This window comes from Motacilla alba, chromosome 12 (assembly GCF_015832195.1).
Source record: "Motacilla alba alba isolate MOTALB_02 chromosome 12, Motacilla_alba_V1.0_pri, whole genome shotgun sequence".
Taxonomy (NCBI): Eukaryota; Metazoa; Chordata; class Aves; order Passeriformes; family Motacillidae; genus Motacilla; species Motacilla alba.
Window position 1 is genome coordinate 20923353 of NC_052027.1, and position 22121 is coordinate 20945473.

Here is a 22121-nt window from a genome sequence, read left to right on the forward strand (position 1 = left end):
AGTAAATTCCTCCAGTTGCCTATTCAGATCCCCATGTCTGTTTCTTTGGAATAATGGGCTAAAAATCAAATACCCTCTACTCTTACGTGGAAAATATTTCAAAAGGACTTCTCCCTGTTATGTTACCATTACCACTCACAGTATCTCAGAGCTGGTAACAATACAGTTATTGACATGTTTATCAGAAACTCACAGATCTATGGGGAAAGAAACAGCGGCATCTAACATTCATGATTTAACTAAAAGAAGCATTCTCAGTCTCAAATTCTAGGGATGTCACTTCCACAGAGCTCAGCTCTCTGCAGCACTTTTCCTTGCCAGCCTTCCAAGACTGCACAACCTGGGTCCGTCACCACACCAGGATCCTCCAACTCTTCTGAGATGAAGCAGTGGTGAAAGAGGTCCTTTTCCTTGGAAACATTTTTAGATGGTTTTAAAAACACCTTTCTCATAGCCTGGAAATGCTGCAGGTGAAAATGGAGGAACTAAACCACAAAGAAACCCTAAACCTTTCTAAAAACCCTTTTTAAAATTACTGCTGCTATATTACCTAGCCTGGCACTGATTTGCAATGACACTGTATAGTCCCCTCCTGACAGGTGAGAGTTCATTAATTGCTGAAGACCTGCACAGGCATAATCTTAAGAGTAGGTCAAATTTCAGATCTCTCTGGCTCTCAGAAACCACAAGTCTTCTGTAGGCAGATTTCAGGCTGACACCAACCCAAAATGCTGGTATGAGCTCATGTGAGTCAGCAGGGAAACACAAGCATGGTCAGAGTTGCATGCACTGGTCATGAACTGTAACCAGTCCTAAGCACTGTAACAGAGAAAATGATTGACCAAGGATGGGGAAAAAACGAATTTGACTCTTTTTCTACAGGCTAATTTCCAGTAGCTATACAGATCCAGACAGGAATCCATGAGTGCATATCCATTTCTTGAGAGAAAAAAAAGGGTCACTTTTCCCTCTAAAGTTGCTGCCCAGTATTCCACAGATGATATGTCTGGTGGATGCTACCTAGTGCAGTGTATTGCAGTTAGAATGTTCTCAGTATTTGTCCAGTTTTCCTTACAGAAATACTTTCAGCCTGTTTTAACTTACAGCAATTTGTCACATTTAGCTGTGACATCAGTTTCAAAGCTGATTACCTAGAGAAGATCATCTCCTAAAAATGCAGGTTAGTATTCTGGCATTAAAGAAATTACAGTATAGACTGCATTAATATCACAGCCAGGGATAAACCAGACTCCTGCTCTGCTTGGTTTTTATGAATAGTAGAATAAAAATATGAGGCTACACCATGAACACAGAAGCAAAATCAAATTGAATTTACAAAGCAAGATAATAATAATTAACTTGACCAGATGCTGTGTTTTAATTATATAGAAAGAAGTGTGCTTATTAGTTTGCTTATTATTTGGGCTCTGAATGCAGCCTGGCTGTGAATGCAGCCATAAGTTAACTGAAAAATATAGGCATGAACTGACTATTTTCTATTTTTTCCCCAAGTATTTTTAGCTGATGAATAGTTCAGGATAAGTAAACTACGCCAGATTCTGAAAATGGCTCATTGCTGGTGGCTATCAGTAGCAGTATTCTAGACTCTATGGAGTGTTGAGACGATCTTCACTGTCAATCTGATTATGTGGGGATAATAGGCATATCCAATATCTCTCCTGAGGCTCCTGGGAAATCAGGCAGATAAAAAAATCCAGTTTTTTTTTTTATCTGAGTCACCAAATCAGTCCTGAATGTCCAAGGAGAGATGTCAAAAATGGCTAGGTACCAAAACAAAAAAACCCCACACAAACAATTTAGGAGGCAGGGGATGGGGAAGATAAAAAGCTCCCAAAATTCAATCTCTGCAGATGGACCTTCTCTCCCTCTGCTCCAAGACCTACCATGTCTGAAGTCATAAAAGTCATAGGCAGCACCATATGATATTCATAATATTTTACTCTCTCAGGCCCCATTCCTCTTTAGTTTGTAGCAAATGCCTGTGGCTAAGGTTATCACCATCATTTTCAAGTTGAATGGAGAGATACGGTTCTGATGTCAGTTCTTCTAAAACAAAATTCCTAGCAAACACAGAGTGATACCTTATGGCTGTAGAGAAACAATAAACTTTCAAGACTTATTACATATTTAGTAGAAGAGTATTTTTCTGAAATATATTTACTATCTATAAGACAGTATTTTAAGATCCTTTTAAAATACATAATTTTCCTTCAGTCTTTAACATATTTTAAATAATAATAAAATAACATCAAAGAAATAATCCCAAAATGCATCTCTGATGAGATGGGGAAAAGTAATGAACAAAATCCCTCAGGGACACAAATAACATTCCAGACTGCTAAGCACTTATAACATTGAGAAATTACACCTGTTCTGCTAAAAAAAGCCATCAGCCTGGAAAACATGCCTGATGGGTCTCTGGCAATTGAATTGTCCTGGGTAATTTATTCTGTATCTGCATGGCTGAGTAACTGTGACTGATACACATTTGGGAGCCAGAGAAATGGAGATTACTGCCCTGTAATGTCATATATCCAGAACAAGACTCCACTATTTTAAAGTTAGCTGTGCAAGTCTAAACTGCTGGTAAAACTGTTCTGGCAAAGGAGAACGAAGCACTGATACTTACTGAGGAATCAGGAGGATGCTCCTCCTCTTGTGAAAAAGAGCTATTGAAAGCTCTGAAGGTCTCACTGTTCTGTTTGTGCTTTTCTATTGTGGCTTGAATGACCTGAGACAAAGATGTCAGCACAAAAATATTTCTCTCAATGGAAGATCAGTAGAATTATCATTTGGTGAAAAACGTTTACACTTGTATAAATGAAAGGGAAACTTAAAAACCTTAAGTGGTGCTCTTAAACCCATTATTTTTTCAGTTAAAAACTAAGACTGCCATCAGACAGTATCTCTACAAGTCAAACTGGAAGAATATACAAGGTGGGATGCCTCAGTCTCTTCTCATACTGGGCTTGAGGAATGCAGGAAAGGGGAGCCCAGCTGGAGCCCCCAGATACTTTCTGGGGCCAGCTGGTCAGCACCGGGACCCTGACTGAGCTCCACACTTCTCCATGAGCAACTCCACCACACTGGCCCACCCAGCTTCCCTGCACAGCCACATTAATTCAGAACCCCAATATGATGATTTCAAATGCTGCCTGCATGGTGATTGCCCTCCTTATCATTGGTGCTTTGTACTAACATGAATCCATTCCCTCTTCTCCTCTTCTGTCCTGTTAAAACAAAAGAAAAATAGAGAAAATATAATAATTCTACTTAAAATATTTTCAGTAAATTCATTTCACAGCTTCACAGCTTTATATTCATTAGATTTTTAGCTTTGCTATCCACTATTTAAAAAACATTATTGACAATTTTTGACAGTAATTATTACCAAAATAATTACTTTAATAAGTAATAATTACTTTAATAATTAATGCCAAAAATACTTTAATTATTGACACAGTGGACCCTACAAGCACTACTATAAACACTGTAAGCATTCAATAAAGGCAATCAACACACTTTGACTAAAGACCAACATTCTCTTACATATCTAAGTTACCCACCTCTGCTGCTAACCTCGTGATTTAAAGCTCTGTCACACTAGCACAGCCCATAGATCAATTTCACAAACCTTCAAAGACAGAACAAGTATCATACCTGGCTTGTAGTTCCAATGATCTCTTTTTTCCTGTTATGGAAAATGTATGAGCCACATTTTGCTTGGCAATTTCTTGGACCTGTAAAAAGCACATCATCTTTTTCACTCATTGAACTTGTCTTTCCAACAATTTTAATGACTTATAAATATAGTAATTCTTTGAAATGCTTAGTCAAAAGGATCATTTGGAATAAAGTATAGAAGTAGAAAAAATAAGGGACTGTTTCCATAGTTACCTGTCTTGCTACAAAACTTGTGTGTCTGTATCACCAATCAGACTCCTATGGCAGTAGGGGGAGGTGTGCCAGCCAGGGGAAAAGGTAAGGCTCTCAATCCAAACATGTCACACAGTCACCATTATTGTGCTCCCCTTTGAAAGATTCTTATAAAAATTTTAAAAGCCCAGCTGTCTGACACTGAAAAGTTATAATTTATGTCTTAAACATCTTCATGAAAGACTTTTGCTTGTTATAGCAAAACTACAAAAGCTGAGGAGAAAACCACCAAAACCCTGAATGGAGCCCTACACTGCTCATTGATGAAGATAAGATAAAGTGACTCAGGGGAGAAGAATACATTCAGAGAGGGATCAAGCTTAGCACCTTCAGGGTGGAGGTCACAACCTCGGGGCTATCAGCTGCCAGGCTCGATCAGACCCTCACACCAAAGGGTGGGGGGACAAGAGGCTTTGGGTGTGTGATGAAAAAGCCTCTGATTGAGCAGTGAACACCCATCCTCTGCTGTGCTGAGGAACTCAGCTGTGGGCCCCTTCATCCTGGCAAAAGTCACATCCACATGAAGGACAGCAGAGTCCAGGCCCATCAAAGACCCCCACCCAAAGGAGTCCCCAGACCCTGAGATTGCACCGGAGATGATGCAACAGATCCATAGTGCTGCAAAGGACAGTGTAAAACGTGCCCTACTCAGGGAAGGCATGTGGGCATTCCCACCTGGCCCAAACCACTTTATTAATCCACTGGACTCCATACTTTCCAGCAACAGGTGGCAGGGGGACCCTCACCACTAAGAGCAGGTGGAAGGGAGCAATGAGATGTTGTTGGGACCCTGGGAAGGGTGATATGCTTCCACCTAACTGGTGTCACCTTCTCCCTTTCTCCCCATCCAGGCACACCTATTTTTCTATTTCTGTCCTTATTTTCTCTTTCTTTCTCTTTGCCTCTTTTACTATTACATAAAATATATCACCTTTTTTTGGCACCAACATCTAACTTCATTTGGTTTTAATCAAGTTTTGGGGTATAGTTTGAACCTTTCTGGGTTTGATCCATTTTATTCACAGAGGCTTAGATTCCTATGGTCTTCTGTGTTAAACCGGCTTGTAACACCAACCAACCAAAAAACCCAAAAAGAGATAAAATCATAGAATCACTAACATTGGAAAAGACCTTTAAGATCCTCAAGTCCAACCATCAAAACAGCACCATCACATTCACCACAAAACCATGTTCTCAAGTGACATATCCACATGTTTTCTGAACACTTCCAGAGATGGTGACTTCACCCCTTCCCTGGGCAGCCTGTGCCAGGGCTGGACAACCACTTCAGTAAAGGAATATTCCCTAATACCCAACCTAAGCCTCCCTTGGTGCAACTTGAGGCCATTTCCACTCATCCTGTCACCAGTGAGAAGAGGCCAACCTGCACCTGGCCCCCTTTCAGGCAGTTGCAGAAAGCAAGAAGGTCTCGTTCCTTATCTCCAGACAGAATCCCCCCAGCTCCCTCATCAGACTTGTGCTCCAGATCCTTCCCCAGCTCTGTTTTGCTTCTCTGGACACACTCCAGCACCTTAAGATCTTTCTTTTAGTGGAAAAACTGCATTGATCCAAAGTGATCCAAAGCTGGGTTTTAGAATTCTATTATATTTTTACATTCATATAATGTTATGTATTTAGATTCAGCAGGGATCCAAAGCTATCAACCAGAACATTAAAAAAAAAAGGGAAAAGAAGAGATGCAAACCTGCAGTCCTGCAATGTCCATCTTCTCTCGGACACTGAACTTCTGGCCAATCAGCCTCAGTTTTGGCACACAGTACAGCACCATGCTGTTAAACTGCAATGAGGCAAGAGTTTAACTTAGGAAGTTACAGGCTGGACACAGCCTGCACTGTGAAAGTTTAGGGCTCTATAGAGATTTACGGTGAAAGGGCAAGAAGAGATTTAAGGTGAAAGTGAGACTGATGGATCATTACTGAAAGAAGTCGGCAGACAGAAACACCTCAGCCAGTCACTTCTCCCTTCTGCCCCTCTGTCTGAATTGGACTGCCTTGAAAGCATGAGAGCTCTTCTCCCAGTGCCAGTGAGAGCTGGCCATCTCCTGCAGCAAGGTGGTTTGGCTGGAAACCACCTCCTGCGGCACTCTGCAAAACCTCAGCCTCTGAGGAGGGAGATAGAAAAGACCTCTTTGGGCCAGCAAAGGCACAGCATGAAAGAAAGAAGGAAATCCTTGAGGAAAAAGCTACAAGAGAAAACTGCTGCTCAGAAGGAGTAGCTGGGCTCAGCTGGTGAATGCTTTTTGTCTTTAAGCTTAGGAAGGTGGAAATGTACCACAGAATCATAGATTCAAAGGATGGTTTGGGTTGGAAGGGACCTTAAAGCCTATCTCATTCCACCCTGTGCCATGAGAGGGGACCCCTTCCACTAGACCAGTTTGCTCTAAGGCCCATCCAACCTGAGCACAGCCCTGAAAATAAAAGAGCAACTGAAACACTCACCAGGAATAAATATCTATCCTGTGCTGTGCCATTCTTTGCTGAAAGTTTCTGAATGTGTCCTTCTTTAATGAGCTCGTTGGCTGGGTTAACAATATCCTCTTCACCACCCAGGCGCTCATAGACTTCCAAAAGCTTGTGCATCTTTTCCTGCCAGTACAAACCCCCAGCAATTTAAATTAAAAAAAAAAAATTGCATGTGGTCTACTGCCCACTCTTTAATTTCTATGGTAAATGTATGTATGTTGAAAGAAAACAGTCTTTCACTTCCACTATAGCTTTGCATTTATATTAAAACCCATTGCATACTCTTCAGGGCTATTCCTCACTCTGGAATAGTCATAGTGGATTAGTTATACTTGGATTGTACCACTTAATGACACTTTGAGATAAATTTATTTGATACTTTTAGACTATTACTATTCAACAATAAATATGTATCATAGAATCATAAAGGTTGAAATAAATCTCTAAGATCATCAAGTCCAAATATTAATCTTTGGAACTTTAGAAGCAATGTCCAATAAAATCAATGGCCAAGCTGGAGACCTTTACGTTACCAAATAACGGAAGCATGATTTATTTCTTCTACTGCACCACAACAAGAGTAAGCAGACAACAATTAATTAAATCAACCCTCCACTAACTTTTGGGGATTTTGCTACAGCATTCTCTTTCTTTTCAGTCTGGCTTGGACCTCATGCAGCAGAATTATTATAGCAGCCTTTTCCAATGGGTTCTTGTGTACAAACAGAAAAAGCAACTGACTCAGAAACCAATGAGCCAACAAGTTGTTTCATATTCCTGATATCTGCAGAGATACTGCACAAAGCTCCCAGGAGTTAAGGGGCCCAAAACCAGAAAAAATTTCACCAAAATATATCCTTATCAAGAGAACATGCCAGACTCAAATAGAAACAGATGGTTTCCTAACTATGTTTTCAGACATACTGGCAATACACAGACATCAGCTGGCTACTTCCCCATAGCAGCCACAGGAAATGTGGTCTCATGGTGTCCCCACCACCTGGGGGATGAAGTAATGGTCTGATAAGGAAGTGAATATAAACCTTGGACCCCCAAATGTTCAATGGGTGCTAAAGCCAGATAGACAGCATTTCAGGTCTGTTTGATACAAAATGTCCTGAGACACCTGGGTGCACCAAAGGGATAACATCTGCAGCTGTAAAGCCCATTTACTTTAACAGTAATGCACTAGCTCTTCTATATGTAAAATCTATGCTAATGTCCAAAATCTCCACAGTCTGACTACCCGGCTTTTGAAGCACAGCTTTCTGAAGCTACTGATGCATGCAAAATGCACATTCTGTGAACTTAAGATGGGCCAAAATCAAATCAAAGCAACCTTCATTCTGTTGAAGAACTGTAGGACTAAAAAATCAGTGTGAAAATCTGCAAGGACACTTTGTGAATGGGCCTAATTGGAATACTTCCAACACTTTTCAAGGAAAAGCAAGTAACGAGTTTTATGCAGACTTCCTTTTTCAACTCATTGGGTCCTTAAGAATGAGGGAGGTGGAATTTAAGCCAAACAAGCCACAGAAAACTGCATTTACAATAGAAAGAACTCAGACATCCAACACATGTTTAAAGCCTGAGTGACAGGCAGATATTCCTCTCCAGTTATCATACTGAGCCGATTGCAATGGGAGGCCCTCAGTTTAGCCAAGTGCTTCAGTCAGATCACAATTCCGTTCTGGAATTGCTACTCACCATCTTCCGGATGGCTGCATTGGAATGGTTTGCTGCTGTCGATATCAGCTCCAGTGACTCTGCAATAAAGGTATCAACAGTTATGCATTCTCTAGATAATATCTTTTTAATAGGACCTTGGGGGACAGGTTCACCGCTCTGAGTATTTTTTCCTATTGATGATACCTAAGCAATTATAGACACAATCAATTCTGCCTGCTCAACTGATCTGTTTCATCTTTCTCTCCTAAAAATCTAGATGAACCAAAGCACACAGTGACAAAGAACCCTCACTTTCTAGGAATCATGTATTAAAAGTCAAGTCTCACTTAAGTCTTCCCAAGCATATTTTTAAGATTGTTTTCCTAAAACAGGGCTTGCCTGCTTATGGTGAAACGGACACTCTTTTGGTTGAGAGCAAAAACTCCTTGTAATCAAGAGAAGTCCATTTCTCCTGTTTCACCATATAAACAGAGTCTATCTGGCTTTCTTGGCAAGAAATACACACTTAAATAAAATACAAATTTAAAACCATTCTTCCTTTCTTCCTCTGGCAACTGCAAGGATGTCTTCCTGCCTTTGTCCTTAGCCACACAATGGATTAAACAAAAAAGTTAGATGTTCTACTACAGCAAACTTCAACATATTGTCACTGTTTGTTTGCAAAAGCTGCTTTCATTCCTAGAGCAGGCATTCCAATCCTTTTCTTCTCAACTCCAAAAGCATTCAAAATCCCCCTTTTTGGCAATAATTTGATTAATTCAAATCTCCATTTCTACCATAGTCCTGGTTGTAAGTATCTGAACACATGAAGAAAAACAGCCCAAGATTTCATTGTGCTTTTAGACAGAGAGGCGTTTACATGTACTTTCAGCATCTTTTCTGTCTGGAGAGTCTTCTGGAAGTTTCTTTAAATAGTCTTTCAGGAGAAGCTCATAACGAGGAATCCTTTGCACAGGTTCAAGCATATGATGCTGCAAAGTCAGGTTTCCACACACCTCCTGTTTCTGTAATGGAGAGAAAACAAGAACAGGAGGGTTTGATTTTTTTCCTGCCTTTGGTGTATAACAGCAATGAAAAATGACCATTCACATACAGCTAGAGGAGTGTACAGGAGCTTCTCAAGCCATCATAGGTCGACAGACTCATTAGGTTGGAAAAGACCCTTGAGATGATTGAGTCCAAACATAAACCTAACACTGCCAAGGCCAGCTAAATCAAATCCCCAAGTGCCACATCTGCATGTCTTTTAAATCCCTCCAGGGACAGTGATTCTATCACTGCCCTGGGCAGCCTGAGCCAGGGAAGGACAGCCCTCTCCATCAAGAAATGTTCCCTAATATCCAATCTAAACCCTCCCCTGTCACAGCTTGAGGTAATTTCCTCTTGTCCTGTCTCTTGTTCCCTGGAAGCAGAGCCCAACCTACCCCCCATCTGCTCCCTGTCATGGAGTTGTGCAGAGTGAGAAGGTCCCTCCTGAGGCCCTCCCCAAGCCTCCTTTTCTCCAGGCTGAGCCCCTTCCCCAGCTCTGTTCCCTTCTCTGGACACACTCCAGCCCTTCAAAGCTCTTTCTTGTTGTGAGGGGCTCAAAACTGACCCCAGAATGTCCAGCACAGGGGACAGGCATGGCCCTGGCCCTGCTGCCACACCAGTGCTGAACAGCCCAAGGTGCCCTGGTCCTTCTTACCCACCTGGGCTCCTGTTCAGCCACTGCCACCAGCACCCCCAGGGCCTTTCCTGCCAGCCCTTTCCAGCCCCTCTGGCTCAGCCTGGAGCTGCAGGGGCTGTTGTGACCCAAGGACAGGACCTGGCACTTGGCTTTGCTCAACCTCAGATCACTGGCCTCGGATCCAGCCTCTCCAGAGCTGGAGAGCCTGACAGCAGATATCAGATCTGGCAGGTTTTCCGTGGATCTTCATCCCCTGTCTGGCATTTTCTGCCGATATGCAACTATCTTCTTTCGGAAGGCTTAGAAAAGCTCTTCCCATCCATGGCCCTGTGCAGCATTGTTCTCCCAACTTCACAAAATCAGAATGCCCCCAGGAATGTATCGCCTGCCAGAGATCACTGTATGAGCAGTAGACATGCTGCTCAAACATCAGCTTTGAAAGGCAGAGCTCTCTCAAATTCTGCTTCTTTTTCACTTAGCCAAGAAGGGGAGGAGGTTTGAGTCTGGTTACATTAAACATCATCCAATATGGCACCAATGTGCTCTGCTTACAATGGCACTTAGTATTGCAGTGTACTTGTTTTCATAGGATCCTGTGAAGCAAAAGAATATTTCCGTTTAAAAGAGGAGAGATGAGAATCTCAGTAAGAACCAGTAACTTGCTTTAAAACACAGGAAGTTTCTGCTAGTGTTGTAATTTGACTCCACAGCAGCATGTTAACCACAGACATGAACACGCTCTTCTACACAGCATTATTTTTACATCAGCCCACTAATGTGGTCTGTTCTCACGTAAACAGCTGCTCTTCAACATGTTAATTTCACTGTGCATTTCTCAGATAAAAGAACTTCTTTGAAGTATTTGCAATTTCCTCAAAAATATTCCAGCCCACACCACACTGCTGACTCGCTCCATTCTCACAGCAAGACTGGAGATAATGAGATGAATGTCTGAGAGAAAAATATTAGGTATCCTTCCAGAAATTCAAAGGACTAAATTTGATAAGTCACAGTCATCAACTTATTAGTAACATTTGATTTTTGTTTTCTGCTTTTCCTAATTTAACATAATTAGTAACTTATGCTGTATATTATATATACACTATTCCATTAGCAGCTTAGGTAGACAGTGCATCCCTGAAGGATCACAACACACTTCAACTAGTATGTTGAAAACTATCAGTGGCTTTTGATAGTGCAGAGATATGTCAGATGAGTGGACTAAGCATTCTGGGTCCAGTCTCTGCCTCCTGCAGCTATGATCACTGAGCAACAGAGCAAAAGGTGCTGTGTAGGTGTGACTAAATAACCTACAGTGCAATTCTGTCATCAGCAGGCTTCTGAGGTGCATCTCCTGCCTGCATCACCAGTGCCCACACTGCCTGGTAAGAGTTGCTCAAGCAACAGCCGAGCTGCCCATGGTCTGGAACTGGTGTAGACCGACAGGTGACATACATCATTTATGTTGGAAGCTTGTTGGTGGGAAGAGACAGGTGAATTTTAGAGAAGGGAGTTGCACGTGCTGTAGGGAAAACAGTCCCAAATGGATTACCCTGCGGAAAGTCATGGCTTGCCACAGGCTGAGGACAGCAAAACACAGTGCTGGTGTGCATGCCCTTAGTGGGAGCAGGATGAGTACAGGCAGAAAAAGGGTAAGAAAAGGTCCTGTGGAGCAGCAGCATGGCAGGAAAGGACCTCCCCCAGTCCTTGCTTCTCCAAACTTCTGTCTGAGTCACTGACACAGCCCTAAACCTCCACACAGGGCCTTTCCTGTCCCAGCTTGCTAGGGGACTACTTCATTCCCAACAGCTGGCCCAGCCACAGTCCTCCCATTTAGGGCAGGCAGCTGTGCTCCCTGTTCAGCGTAACCCACTCCTTGCCAGTCCCCCCCTCCCAAAGGACAGTATCTGCCTTCCCAGGACTGGCACAGGGATGCTTATGAGTGTCCTGGAGCCTGCATCCCTTCAGCTGGCCCAGGAGATGAGCAGGATAGAGCAGTTTTATGGATACATCAGCAAAACCGGAGCCTTCCCCTCTCCCTGCGCAGCTTTTTGTGCAATTATGAGAAAACACACGAAAATCCGTGTTAAGCATCCTCCTGTGGAGCTGTGATCCTGAGAGCTGCTTGCCACTTTGGAAGCCTCAGGAAAACCAGACAAACAGCAGATGCTGTCAGTGACATATCCAAACTTAAGCACACCCACCTCTGAAATAACTGTATTTATTAAAAAAAAAATAAAGTTAGAAATGAGGAAGACAAATCTGAAAGAGTCAGAATTACAGGGCCAAGGGTGAAGTTTCATTCTGTGATCTGATACTCCTCTTAAACCACAGAATCATGCAATGGTTTGGGTTGGAAGGGACCTTGAAGACCATCCAGCCCAACCCCTGTCCACTGTCCCAAGTTGCTCCAAGCCCCACATAAGCCTCGTCTTGAACACTTCCAGGGATCCAGGGGCAACCACAGCTTCTCTGGGCAGCCTGTGCCAGGGCCTCACCACCCTCACAGGGGAAAATTACTTTCCAATATCCCATCTAACCCTGCCCTCTGTAAGTTTAAAGCCATATTAAAAAAAAAAGAAAAAAGGCTTGAGTGAAATAAAAGCTGTGCATGAAAACTGTGTACCAGAAAAAGAGAAAAAAAAGGAATGCCACTAAAATTGTGTAATTTTAGTATGTCTTATTATCTTGACAACGTATGTCATGAACTGGGAAACAAATAAACACACTGAATTAAGTGAGGATCTCTCACTCCTGGTTCTAGCCAGCAGAGAGTTAATTTTTTCCAGCAGCCAGAAGGGGTGTGGCCAGGGCCCCAGTGTTATTGGATGACACCTCAGGTCATTGCCAGGCTGGAAGAGAGGGTCTCATTTCAGAAGAGAAGGTTCCTTACGGTGGAGCAAGTGTGGCACATGGAGCAGTTTGAGTGATGCTGGTCCTGACTGGAGGGAGTGGATTAGGTGACGTAGCTGCAGCTGGATTGAGCTCTGCACTCTCTTTTTAGTACACCTTTATTTTTATTATTAATATTGTTGCTCTTACTGTTTGTTTTCTTATCTCATTGGTGGTTCCAGTAAATTGTTCTTACCTCAACCCATGATTTTTGCCTTTTGTGCCTCCAGCTCTCCTCTTCAGATGCTCCAGGAGGAGAGGAAAAGGGCAGAGGGGAAAAGCAAAGGAGTAGCAGTGTGGTTTTGGAGTCTCTAAACTGGGGAGTATCATTCCTAAACCATTACAATCTCCAAGTCCTATTATGCCAATTAAAAACATACCTGTATATTCTGAACAACATCTTTGAAGGGCGAGGACCGCTGCATACATGTGTTCACTATGTCCATTGCTCTGTCAAAGTTCTTTACATATTCTCCATACATTTTCAGAAAAGGAGCAAGTTTCTGCAGGATATCTCCCAGCCGTGGGTTGGTGCTCCTATGGTAAAGAGGGCAGGTAAGTACTGAAATCTCTGGAAATGAATGGTATCTTCAGAGAGAAAACACAGCTGTAAGATTTCCACAGTTGTCTCCCACAAGCACTTACACATATGTGCAATCAAGACAGGTTAAGTTTAGTTTAAGGTAATCTATGCAATATCCTAGATGAAACTTTAAACATGAATCCTGTTGTACAAGGAATGACATTTCTCCCCTCACTGTCTTCAGTGAAAAGCAGACTGACTACACATCATTAAAAGAACTTCTGCCCAACACAAAATCTTATGGGAAACTTTTAGTTATTAAAATAATCTCTTATTAAAAATAATCTCTCTGCCAAACATCTGAATTGGTTTTAATGCAAAGAGATGGTTCAGTTCAGCATGGTAATTCCTAGGGGCTAGTAACCCCAGGCTGGAGCAGCAGTAGCCACACATCTCTCTCTGCCTAAGTCATGGCCAGGGAGTGAGCCAGCCATTCTCTCCCAGTCTGCCTGCAAGACCCTCTTTAGCCAGTTGACAAGCTTCTATCCTCTTCTGACTCCCAGACTCTGCAGTTTGCCTCCCCTATTTTACAGTTGTCCCTGCAAGTGCAAGTCAGGCACAGAGGTGCTGAGACTCATTTACTCCTGGTCACTGACGAATGTGTGAAGACTGGACTCAGCCAAGAGAGAGGCAAGCCCTGGTCTTGTCTTGATCAATCTGGGTACCTGGAAAGATCAGCACTATCTGCACCTGCCACTGCAGGATACCATGCAGCCAATGTGTCCCCTCAAATCGGGTTTCCTAGATCTGACTTATAATTAACCTTTCTACCCATCACTGCATTTCTGCCTTATTTACAGCTTACAGAATCAGAATCATTAGGCTTGGAAAAGACCTCTAAAACCAACAAGTCCTACCTTCGACTTCTTATAGTAGCCAAATTTTAATTGGTATTTGAGCATATTTATTTCAGCTATGGGGCCAAAAGAAGCAATTTCATTCCTTCCTAGTACTGTAATTTCATAGTACTGGAATAATAGGAGAGTGTGAATGCAGTAAGGAAACAGCTCTGGTAATACTTCCAACTAAAAATTGCTCACAACGTATTCTGGAAGTTTTGAGTGCTCAGGCCTACTCCTTAAGTCAGAAATGTTTGAGAGACTTCAGAAATGTTTGAGAGTTAGTAAATAACTAATGCAACTACTGCATTAAACAATAAAAAATTTGGAATTAGACTAGGCCTTATGGTTGCTACAGTTTCTTGAAAATGTATTTTTTAAATAATTGTAATGACAGCTACCTACCATTCTTGTGTAATTCTTGTTTTGAGCTCAGGAAGAAGAAATTGTCCATGGAAACAATAGATGGAAGAAATATTTGAGAAGATGCCTGTTACCACTTCAGATGAGATCCCTGCTTCAGACAATTTAGTGCAAAAAACCTGCAGAAGGCAACAAGACAGTACCAACATTTTTAAATGAAAAACAGTCCTAGACATGCTGATTTTAGATTGCAATTTTGCAAAGCTGACTGCTTAGAACAGAGCTGCAGGTTTTGACCACTGGTAGCCAATCCTTGGAGTCTTAAGGAGGTTCACAAAATTTAAGCCCACTGTCACCCAGGGTTAGATATACCACTGTAGGCTATTGAAAAAACTAGGAAAATCTAAGCTGTAATTCAAAAAAGATTGAAATTACTGAGAAGATCAGACATCTTATATTGGAGTGCAAGCTGCAGAGATCATCCAGTCCCTGAAAAGCATTTGCTGCTACTTACACAAAGCAAAATAAATAATGTGATTGGGTTTTTCTCAGTAGGAAAAATTACACTATACTGAACAAAAGGGAAAGACATTCCCTAGATTTCTATGGTCTAGAAACAGTTTCTGTTAATCTAATACAAGCACTGTAAGTCTTCCATACAGCTCCAAGAGTTGTAGGGTGAAGCATTCTCCAAGTTACAGCTTCTAACAGCATTTCTTGCCAGGTAACAGTTCTCTATTTTTTTTTTCCTTCTACTCATTTTTAAAAAGCACTTGATAGAAATGTGTCTTGTCCTCATTTTTATTTCTTTCCTGCACATTCATGGGTTTTTTCTTAGAGATAATTATAGAAATGCCTGAATTGTGTACAGTCAACTCAAAGTCTATGGGGAAGAAAGTTCAGACTCAACACACCACTTTCACTTCATTCCCATGCGTAAACATGATGGGCAACAATTGCAAAACAGAGCAGTAAAAAAATAGTTTGCTCTAGGCACAGGGCTAACACATGTGGCCTGATTTTAGTAAAACTTCAACTTCTTGCACGTGCCTTCATTGTCCCTGTGATTTCCTCTCCCCATACACCCAGGGGGGAACCAAATGCTGGCAGTGTCTGTGTCTTGGACTGCTGCTTTCCTATTTCCTTTTCCGCTATCCCAATCCTCTGGTTCCTTTCAGAGAACCCTCTTGCTCAAAGCTCGCATCTAGGATCCACAGCACACAGCCTGACAAACAAACTCCATCTTCCACCTACACACAGCGTTTGTATTGAGCTACAGCTTAGGAAATGGACAGGAGACATCATCGCTGCTCACTGAAAAGAAAGGAGAGTTAATTAAAAATGGAATTACCTGGTCCAAGAGATGGAGTCTTTTAACATACGCTTCTTCTGTGTGGAGCAGCTCATTGGCGATGTTGAATAGCTTTTGGGGCTCTGTACACTGAAAAAAAAAAAGTTACGAATGACACAATCCATCTGCACCTCCACATCTAAGTTCCACTAACTGTTCTGTTTTTCATTTTGTCTGTGGCCAAAATCCTACCAGCAGAGGAGCCTGGAGTGAAAGAGGTTAATACATTTCAGAATGTGCTCCACATCTCTCAAAAGATCACTTTGCTCCAGAGACATTTTAATGCTGTTTTCTGAAAGAGCAATTAATAATGCAATCAGTGGCTGGTCAGGACATCACTTGAGATCATTATGGCTTTATAAAAAGAACCAGAAACAACCTCTAAACATGGAAATAAGTCTAATTAATTTGAAAAATAAGGCAATAGACTGTAAATCAACTGTTCTCCTTTTTGGACTCGGGTCCTGTAACTAAAATGAAAACTAGTAACCAGGCTGTTTGGCCAGATTTCTACCCTTGCCAGCACAGCATTACTCTCTATGGCATATTTCTAAGAATTTTCAGATTTTCAGCAAGGTAACCCAAATTACTCAGTGAAACCTTTCATTAAGCTCATTAAAAAAAAAAAAAAAAAAAAAAAAGACTGCTTAAAAGCTCTAAATACAGTTCTAAAGCACTGACTTCAGGCACTGTTCAGCCAAAAGCTACATAGACCCTTCACTCACTAAGTGCTTAAAAATACCTGAATTACTAGAATACAGGCTTGAGCTTTCCAACAATCTTTTAAAGTGTTAGACTTTAAGCACCATGCCTACATATCATGAAACCAGTCCAGAACAGAGCATTGGCTAGCTTGTGTTGTAGGAATACAAGCAAGGAAAATGGGCAGCAAGGACGATCAAATGTAGGGAAACTATACTGGGCTGAATCCAGAAAAAAAGACAAATGCAATGAAGGTAAGAGGTGCATTAACGATTCCTGGAATGGAGAACACTGACTGGGTGCAATTAATCACTATTTCTATGGGAAAACTGAAGGGCATTAAATAAAATCACCAAGCTGCTCCTTCAGGGGCTGCTTCCTTTGAAGCAATCCCTCTATTTCCAGGCACAAATCTGAAGACAGGCAAACATGCCATGAGTCAAGTTTTGACATGGACTCTCTCTGCCCTGCCTCTCAAATTATTCCAAGTCAATTCAAATACTCTTTTATAGTCTGTCAACATGCTACACAACATCCTGCTCTGTTCACTATGTATTAATATTTAGGGGAAGTGAAAAAAAAAAAAAAAAAAGACCAAAAACCCACAGCACAATAAGTTTTGAAATTGTTCCAAGCAAATACATCTTATTACAGTTTACACTGAAGTGCCCTGCTGGCCAGTCAAACCCAGTAACTACAATGATCTCTCACTGAGAAAGAATTTATCTGCTGGTGTTGCTGGGCACAAAGGAGTGCTCAAATGAAAGGCACTGATGTAACCAGCTGGCATGCCAGCCACCAAGAGCATCCTTTGAGTTGTTTGAATTCAGAATTGGAAAAATACTTATTTTCAGCCAAATAAATCTGTACTCAGAAGTAAATCTTTACATAGCACAGGCACTTTTTAAACTCCTGACTTTCACCATCTGCAATTCAGTTTATATTTCAAGAAACCTTGCTGACATCTGCTTAAATACCAAACAAGAGCTGAATAGACTCAGCTTGAGCTCAGTTTTACAGAGTGACTATCTTCAGTTGCTCTCTCTGCTAGGCAGAGAGACAGGCACATTGTTCAGACAAATTTGCAACATATTTGCCTTTCAATGGGCATAACATTTTAAATGAAATTGTAGATTAATTAAACGTGAGGCAGTCCCATTCTTCTAACTTCATTTTGTGCCATGGTGGGACAGCTTTAACAAAGCCTGAGCCATCATTCAGTTCACTAGGAGCAAGATATTTCATGGTCCATGTTTCTAAACGAAAAGTAAAACAAACCTGCAAACTGAGATTATGCTCTGCTTTGCGCAGTGCTCTTGCTGGGTGACTGCTCACCACAGCCACAGCATCTCTGTTGCAGTCATTCCCTAGAACCTTACACCTACTGCAAAGGCTGGACGGAACAGAGTGGCTGGTGGGATGACAAGAAAGATGAGAAAACTGAAGAGGGAGGTGTTGACTTCACAACACAGAAAGTTCACTCCAGTGCTCGAAGCAGCATGATGCACTTTCTCTTCTTTGTGAAAGATTCAAAAATTCATTTTCAGCTGCAACTGTCCATAAAACATTTTAAATAAAAAGAAAAAACAGCCTGAAATCAAACAGAACCAGTTTCTCATAAAGGTCAGATTCATACTTGGAATGCATTTGCACCTCAAATCTTGCAGCAACCATTTTTCGTACAATGGGTGTGCACAACTACATTCAGTCAGCATCTGTCTCAGATAGGGCTTTCAGCAAATCTTGCAAGAGAGCTGCTGGGATAGAGCTTAGGTTAAAATCATACATGTTTATGCTTCAAAACCCCACCAGTCAGCCCTGTAAAGACCACAAAAAGTCCCAGAAAGATTATAGACAACTTCCTACTCAACAATGCTGAAAACAATTGCATGGTTTGGCACTGGCACAATGCCAGTGCCCCCATGAAAACATATTCTCCCTGGTATCTGCTGTGAGATGCGATCAGAAACAGAGCAAAGCAGGCCTCTACTTGTGAACAAAGGAGGAAAAAAAACTTTATTACCTTACAACTATAATAAAATGAACACACAGAGCAAAATGGAAACCTTTCAAAATGTTTCTCCTCCCCCCACTCAATTTCCCACAGCATAAAACAAAACCTTAGATTTTTACCCAATCATCACCCTTCAGATAATCAGCTCTCAGTCCATCTCCACCCTTCAGACAATCACCTCTCATTTCATCAAGGAGAGAGGAGTCCCTCTTGCACCACAGGCTTCCCCTGGAAACACAGCCGAGTCCTTTTGTGTTTCCACGTCACTCAGCACCGCCTTCATGACTTCTTCCTTCCATGTTCAGTGCTCTCACCACTGCACATGGACCAGAGCTGCTTTTAGGGTTCTCTTTTCAAGGATGCTTTGCCCAGTTCCAGGAGAAAAACGACAGTCTCTCAGTTTTTGGGACACTAGTCCCCCCCAAATTTCACCCCCTGGGGCCGAGGGGTCTTGAGAGCAAAGCTCTTCCTCTCCACTGAAAATTGAGGGCACCACCACCCTCCTCACCCATCGTCTCTGCTCACATCACTCCTTCAGCACCAAGTCATCGCCTCCCCCTAAAATGCACTCTCTGTATTACAGGAAAAATGGTTCTGTCCATGGCCATACAAGAAAAGTCCAGCCAAAGGCCACTCCATCATCTCCTCCCACCTAGAATTCTTCTCAACTTCTCTAGGTCATTCTTCACTTGCCCAACTTGCATCACACTTGCCCATTTCCTCCTATTTCATCCCTATCTCTCTTCTCATTCAGCTCCCAGAGGATCAGCATTTGCAAGGTTTCTATCATCCCATAGAAGGGTTAAAATCACAGTCTCTACTTGTCCAGAACTCCCACGCTGGCCCTGCTGGGCACTCTTCTTGCCGCCCCCCCCTTCTCCTTCCCGGCCAGGCCAGTGCTATCAAATTTCAAGGTGGCACAGGCTCTCTCTCTCTCTCTCCATCTATGTCTCCCTCCTGGGAAGGGGGCTGCCCGATGCCTCTCAGAGTTCCTTCCACCCTTGGGAAAGGGGGCCGCCTGATGACTCACAGAGTTCTTCCACCCTTCCACCTCTGTAGGGAACTCACTCTTGTCCTGCCGGGGCCAGGGGCCTTCACCTCCCTTCTCTGCCCAAGGCTCTGGCCTACCTCCCTCCGGCCTCGTGGCCTCTCCCCTCCCCCGCCCAGCCCGCAGCTGGGCAGGGCAGGTCTGACCTCTCCATCCACCGGAACCAAGAGAGAGTTCTCCTGGGAGTTCCTCGCTTTTAACCCCTGTGTTCTCAGAGGCGTATCCATATCCTCAGTGGCCAAACCAGGTGCCAATATTCACATATGAGCACCTATTGGTTTGACTACCACCTCCCAAAAAACTCACTTCCTTTCAAACCACGACAACAATATGGAAAAGTTATCCTATACTTAGTTGTCTTTATTGCACCGAAATCACAATTCCCTTAAGATATTTAAATCAAATATGATGATGATGGCATATCTGAATTTTCTCAACCAACATTATGACTAAAACATTGACATACAGACTTTCTGAATATACATGGAGATAATTTCACCCAAAGGTCATAGTAGCAGGACTGCAGGCCAAATTTTACAACACTGGACAATGAAATCAGATGTGAAACTCCAGCCACGTACAGGCAGAATGGAAGCATGTGTCCATGAATGCATGAGACCAAAGTGGGGCTCCATTGTTACTATTTACAGAGCAGGAAGCAGGACAGAGGGAGAAAAGCATTCTTCGGTGATTACAAATGAGCTTATATTACTCTTAGTGAAAAAATGCCTAAAAAAATCCCCTATGAAGCACTGATACCCTTCCCAGAAGCATTACTCAGGCTCTCAGGCAGTCAGCAGAAGTCATTGGACTTCGAGCAAACAGTCCTTCAGTCTCACTTTCATGTCACTTCTTTTCTTTGCAACCATCTTTGTAACCATCCAGGTTAATGTGCATCACTTCCTGGAGCTCCTGACATTTTCTAAGACATTATCAAAACCAATAACCTCCCCTTGGTTCATTTTTATTTTGATAAAAGATAACTGGAAATCCCAGTAAGTCACTCCTGAGATTTTAAAACATAATTTGTGCTAATAGTGAGCCCTGTTAGACTGCTGCAGACTCCTAAAGAATCACTGCATAGCTAAGCCTAGACTAAATAAAACAATACCACTCACATATCAGGCAAGATTAGCTTCCCCAGCCATGAGCTGTGTGCAAGCTTGGGTGGGTGGAAGATAAAGAGGTATCTGAAGTAGAAAAGAATTCATGATCTTCACTTATACCGATGTCTTAGGAGTTTACTGAGCCATCATTAAATCACTCTGCAGCTGTACTTATGCTCCTCCCCCAACTATAACAGCTTTTATATTTAATGAGACCACTGGTTACTTTCATGGTGTAGCTGCAAAGCCTGGTATAGGGTAGGAGGGGGAATGCAGGAAAAATGCTTTCCCAAATTAAAGCTTTTTGAAGGATATGAGGGCTCCCCAGCTCCCAAGCCAGCAGCTGATGCCAACTGAATTCTCTCTTCCTTCAAGCAGGAAAATTAACAGTTTTGTCAAGGGTGATGTGAAATTCCAGTTTAAGAATAACCATGGAACAAGTCAACTTTGAATCACATTAGCTCTCCTTGCTGGATGCTATGGCCTTTCACTCTAACCCTGAGTCCATAGTGCCCCAAATCTGCAATAGAATCAAAGGGGGGAGCAAGAAATGACCTCAAGTTATGCCAGGGGAGGTTTAGATTGGATATTAGGAAAAAGTTTCTTCACTGAGGGGTCAGGCATTGGAAGAGGCTGCCCAGGGAAGTGGTGGAGTCACGACCCATGTAAATGTTCAAAAAACAGGCAAATGTGGTTCTTAGAGACACAGTGTAGTGGTGGACCTGTCAGAGCAGCGGTTGGACTCAATGATCTTGGAAGTCTTTTCCAACCATAATGATTCTGTGATTTTATGTGGACACTTGACACAGAAATTGGCTTCACCCAATGTGTCCCCAGAAGAGGGCACAATCTTTACACTGAAGAAGAGGTAGCTGCTCTCTCAGCCTTTTTCCTCTATGCGACTGCAAAAACCAGGCAACTTAGAGTAGCTTGGTGAGCCTCAAAACTGCCTTTTGGAAGGGGAAATCAACTCAAGCTGCATGGGAAAACCTGCAGTGCATCACATAAATGCACCTCAGTAGGAATATAAAAAAATCAAAGCAAACTAGTTTTCTTCTGTAGATACCTCTCATAAATTCACCAGGTGAGCTCCAGAGAATTACAGCCTCATAACTTTGTGTTTTGTCATCCTTATTTCCTACTATATGGACATATAACCTAAGGAACAAGACTCAAAACCAGCCATCAAATCATTGACGTCGTACGAAATAGTGGTATTTGTCAACAAAGCACTTCTTAATCATATGGTAAAGGGTTCAGCTTGGGATTGTCACAGTTGGTTTGATACAGCATTCCTAGCCCAAACTGTACATTTAATTACCAGATTAAAGATTTTTAAAAGTAATATATTATTTTCCAGGATTTGGTCTTTGATGATTGTTATGGGTTCCTACCAACTCAGGAAATTCTACAGTTCTAGGCTTTCTT

The 22121-nt window shown here is 42.2% G+C and overlaps 1 protein-coding gene across 6 annotated transcripts in view; it reads right to left on the bottom strand.

Annotated features, from left to right (window-relative positions):
- Window positions 1–22121, bottom strand: part of FGD3 (FYVE, RhoGEF and PH domain containing 3) — a 100522-nt gene that overhangs the window by 21717 nt on the left and 56684 nt on the right. For all 6 annotated transcript variants that reach the window (XR_005258354.1, XM_038148833.1, XM_038148830.1 and 3 more), the window contains 10 exons: window positions 15824–15913; window positions 14515–14651; window positions 13068–13224; window positions 8995–9133; window positions 8148–8206; window positions 6417–6563; window positions 5663–5755; window positions 3682–3761; window positions 3221–3251; window positions 2651–2752 (listed from right to left, as the gene is read on the bottom strand). Coding sequence is in view for 5 of the 6 variants with exons in the window: in XM_038148833.1 (XP_038004761.1) it covers window positions 2651–2752; window positions 3221–3251; window positions 3682–3761; window positions 5663–5755; window positions 6417–6563; window positions 8148–8206; window positions 8995–9133; window positions 13068–13224; window positions 14515–14651; window positions 15824–15913 (1035 nt within the window). In the remaining variant the exon portion in view is untranslated. The remainder of the gene's footprint in view (window positions 1–2650; window positions 2753–3220; window positions 3252–3681; window positions 3762–5662; window positions 5756–6416; window positions 6564–8147; window positions 8207–8994; window positions 9134–13067; window positions 13225–14514; window positions 14652–15823; window positions 15914–22121) is intronic.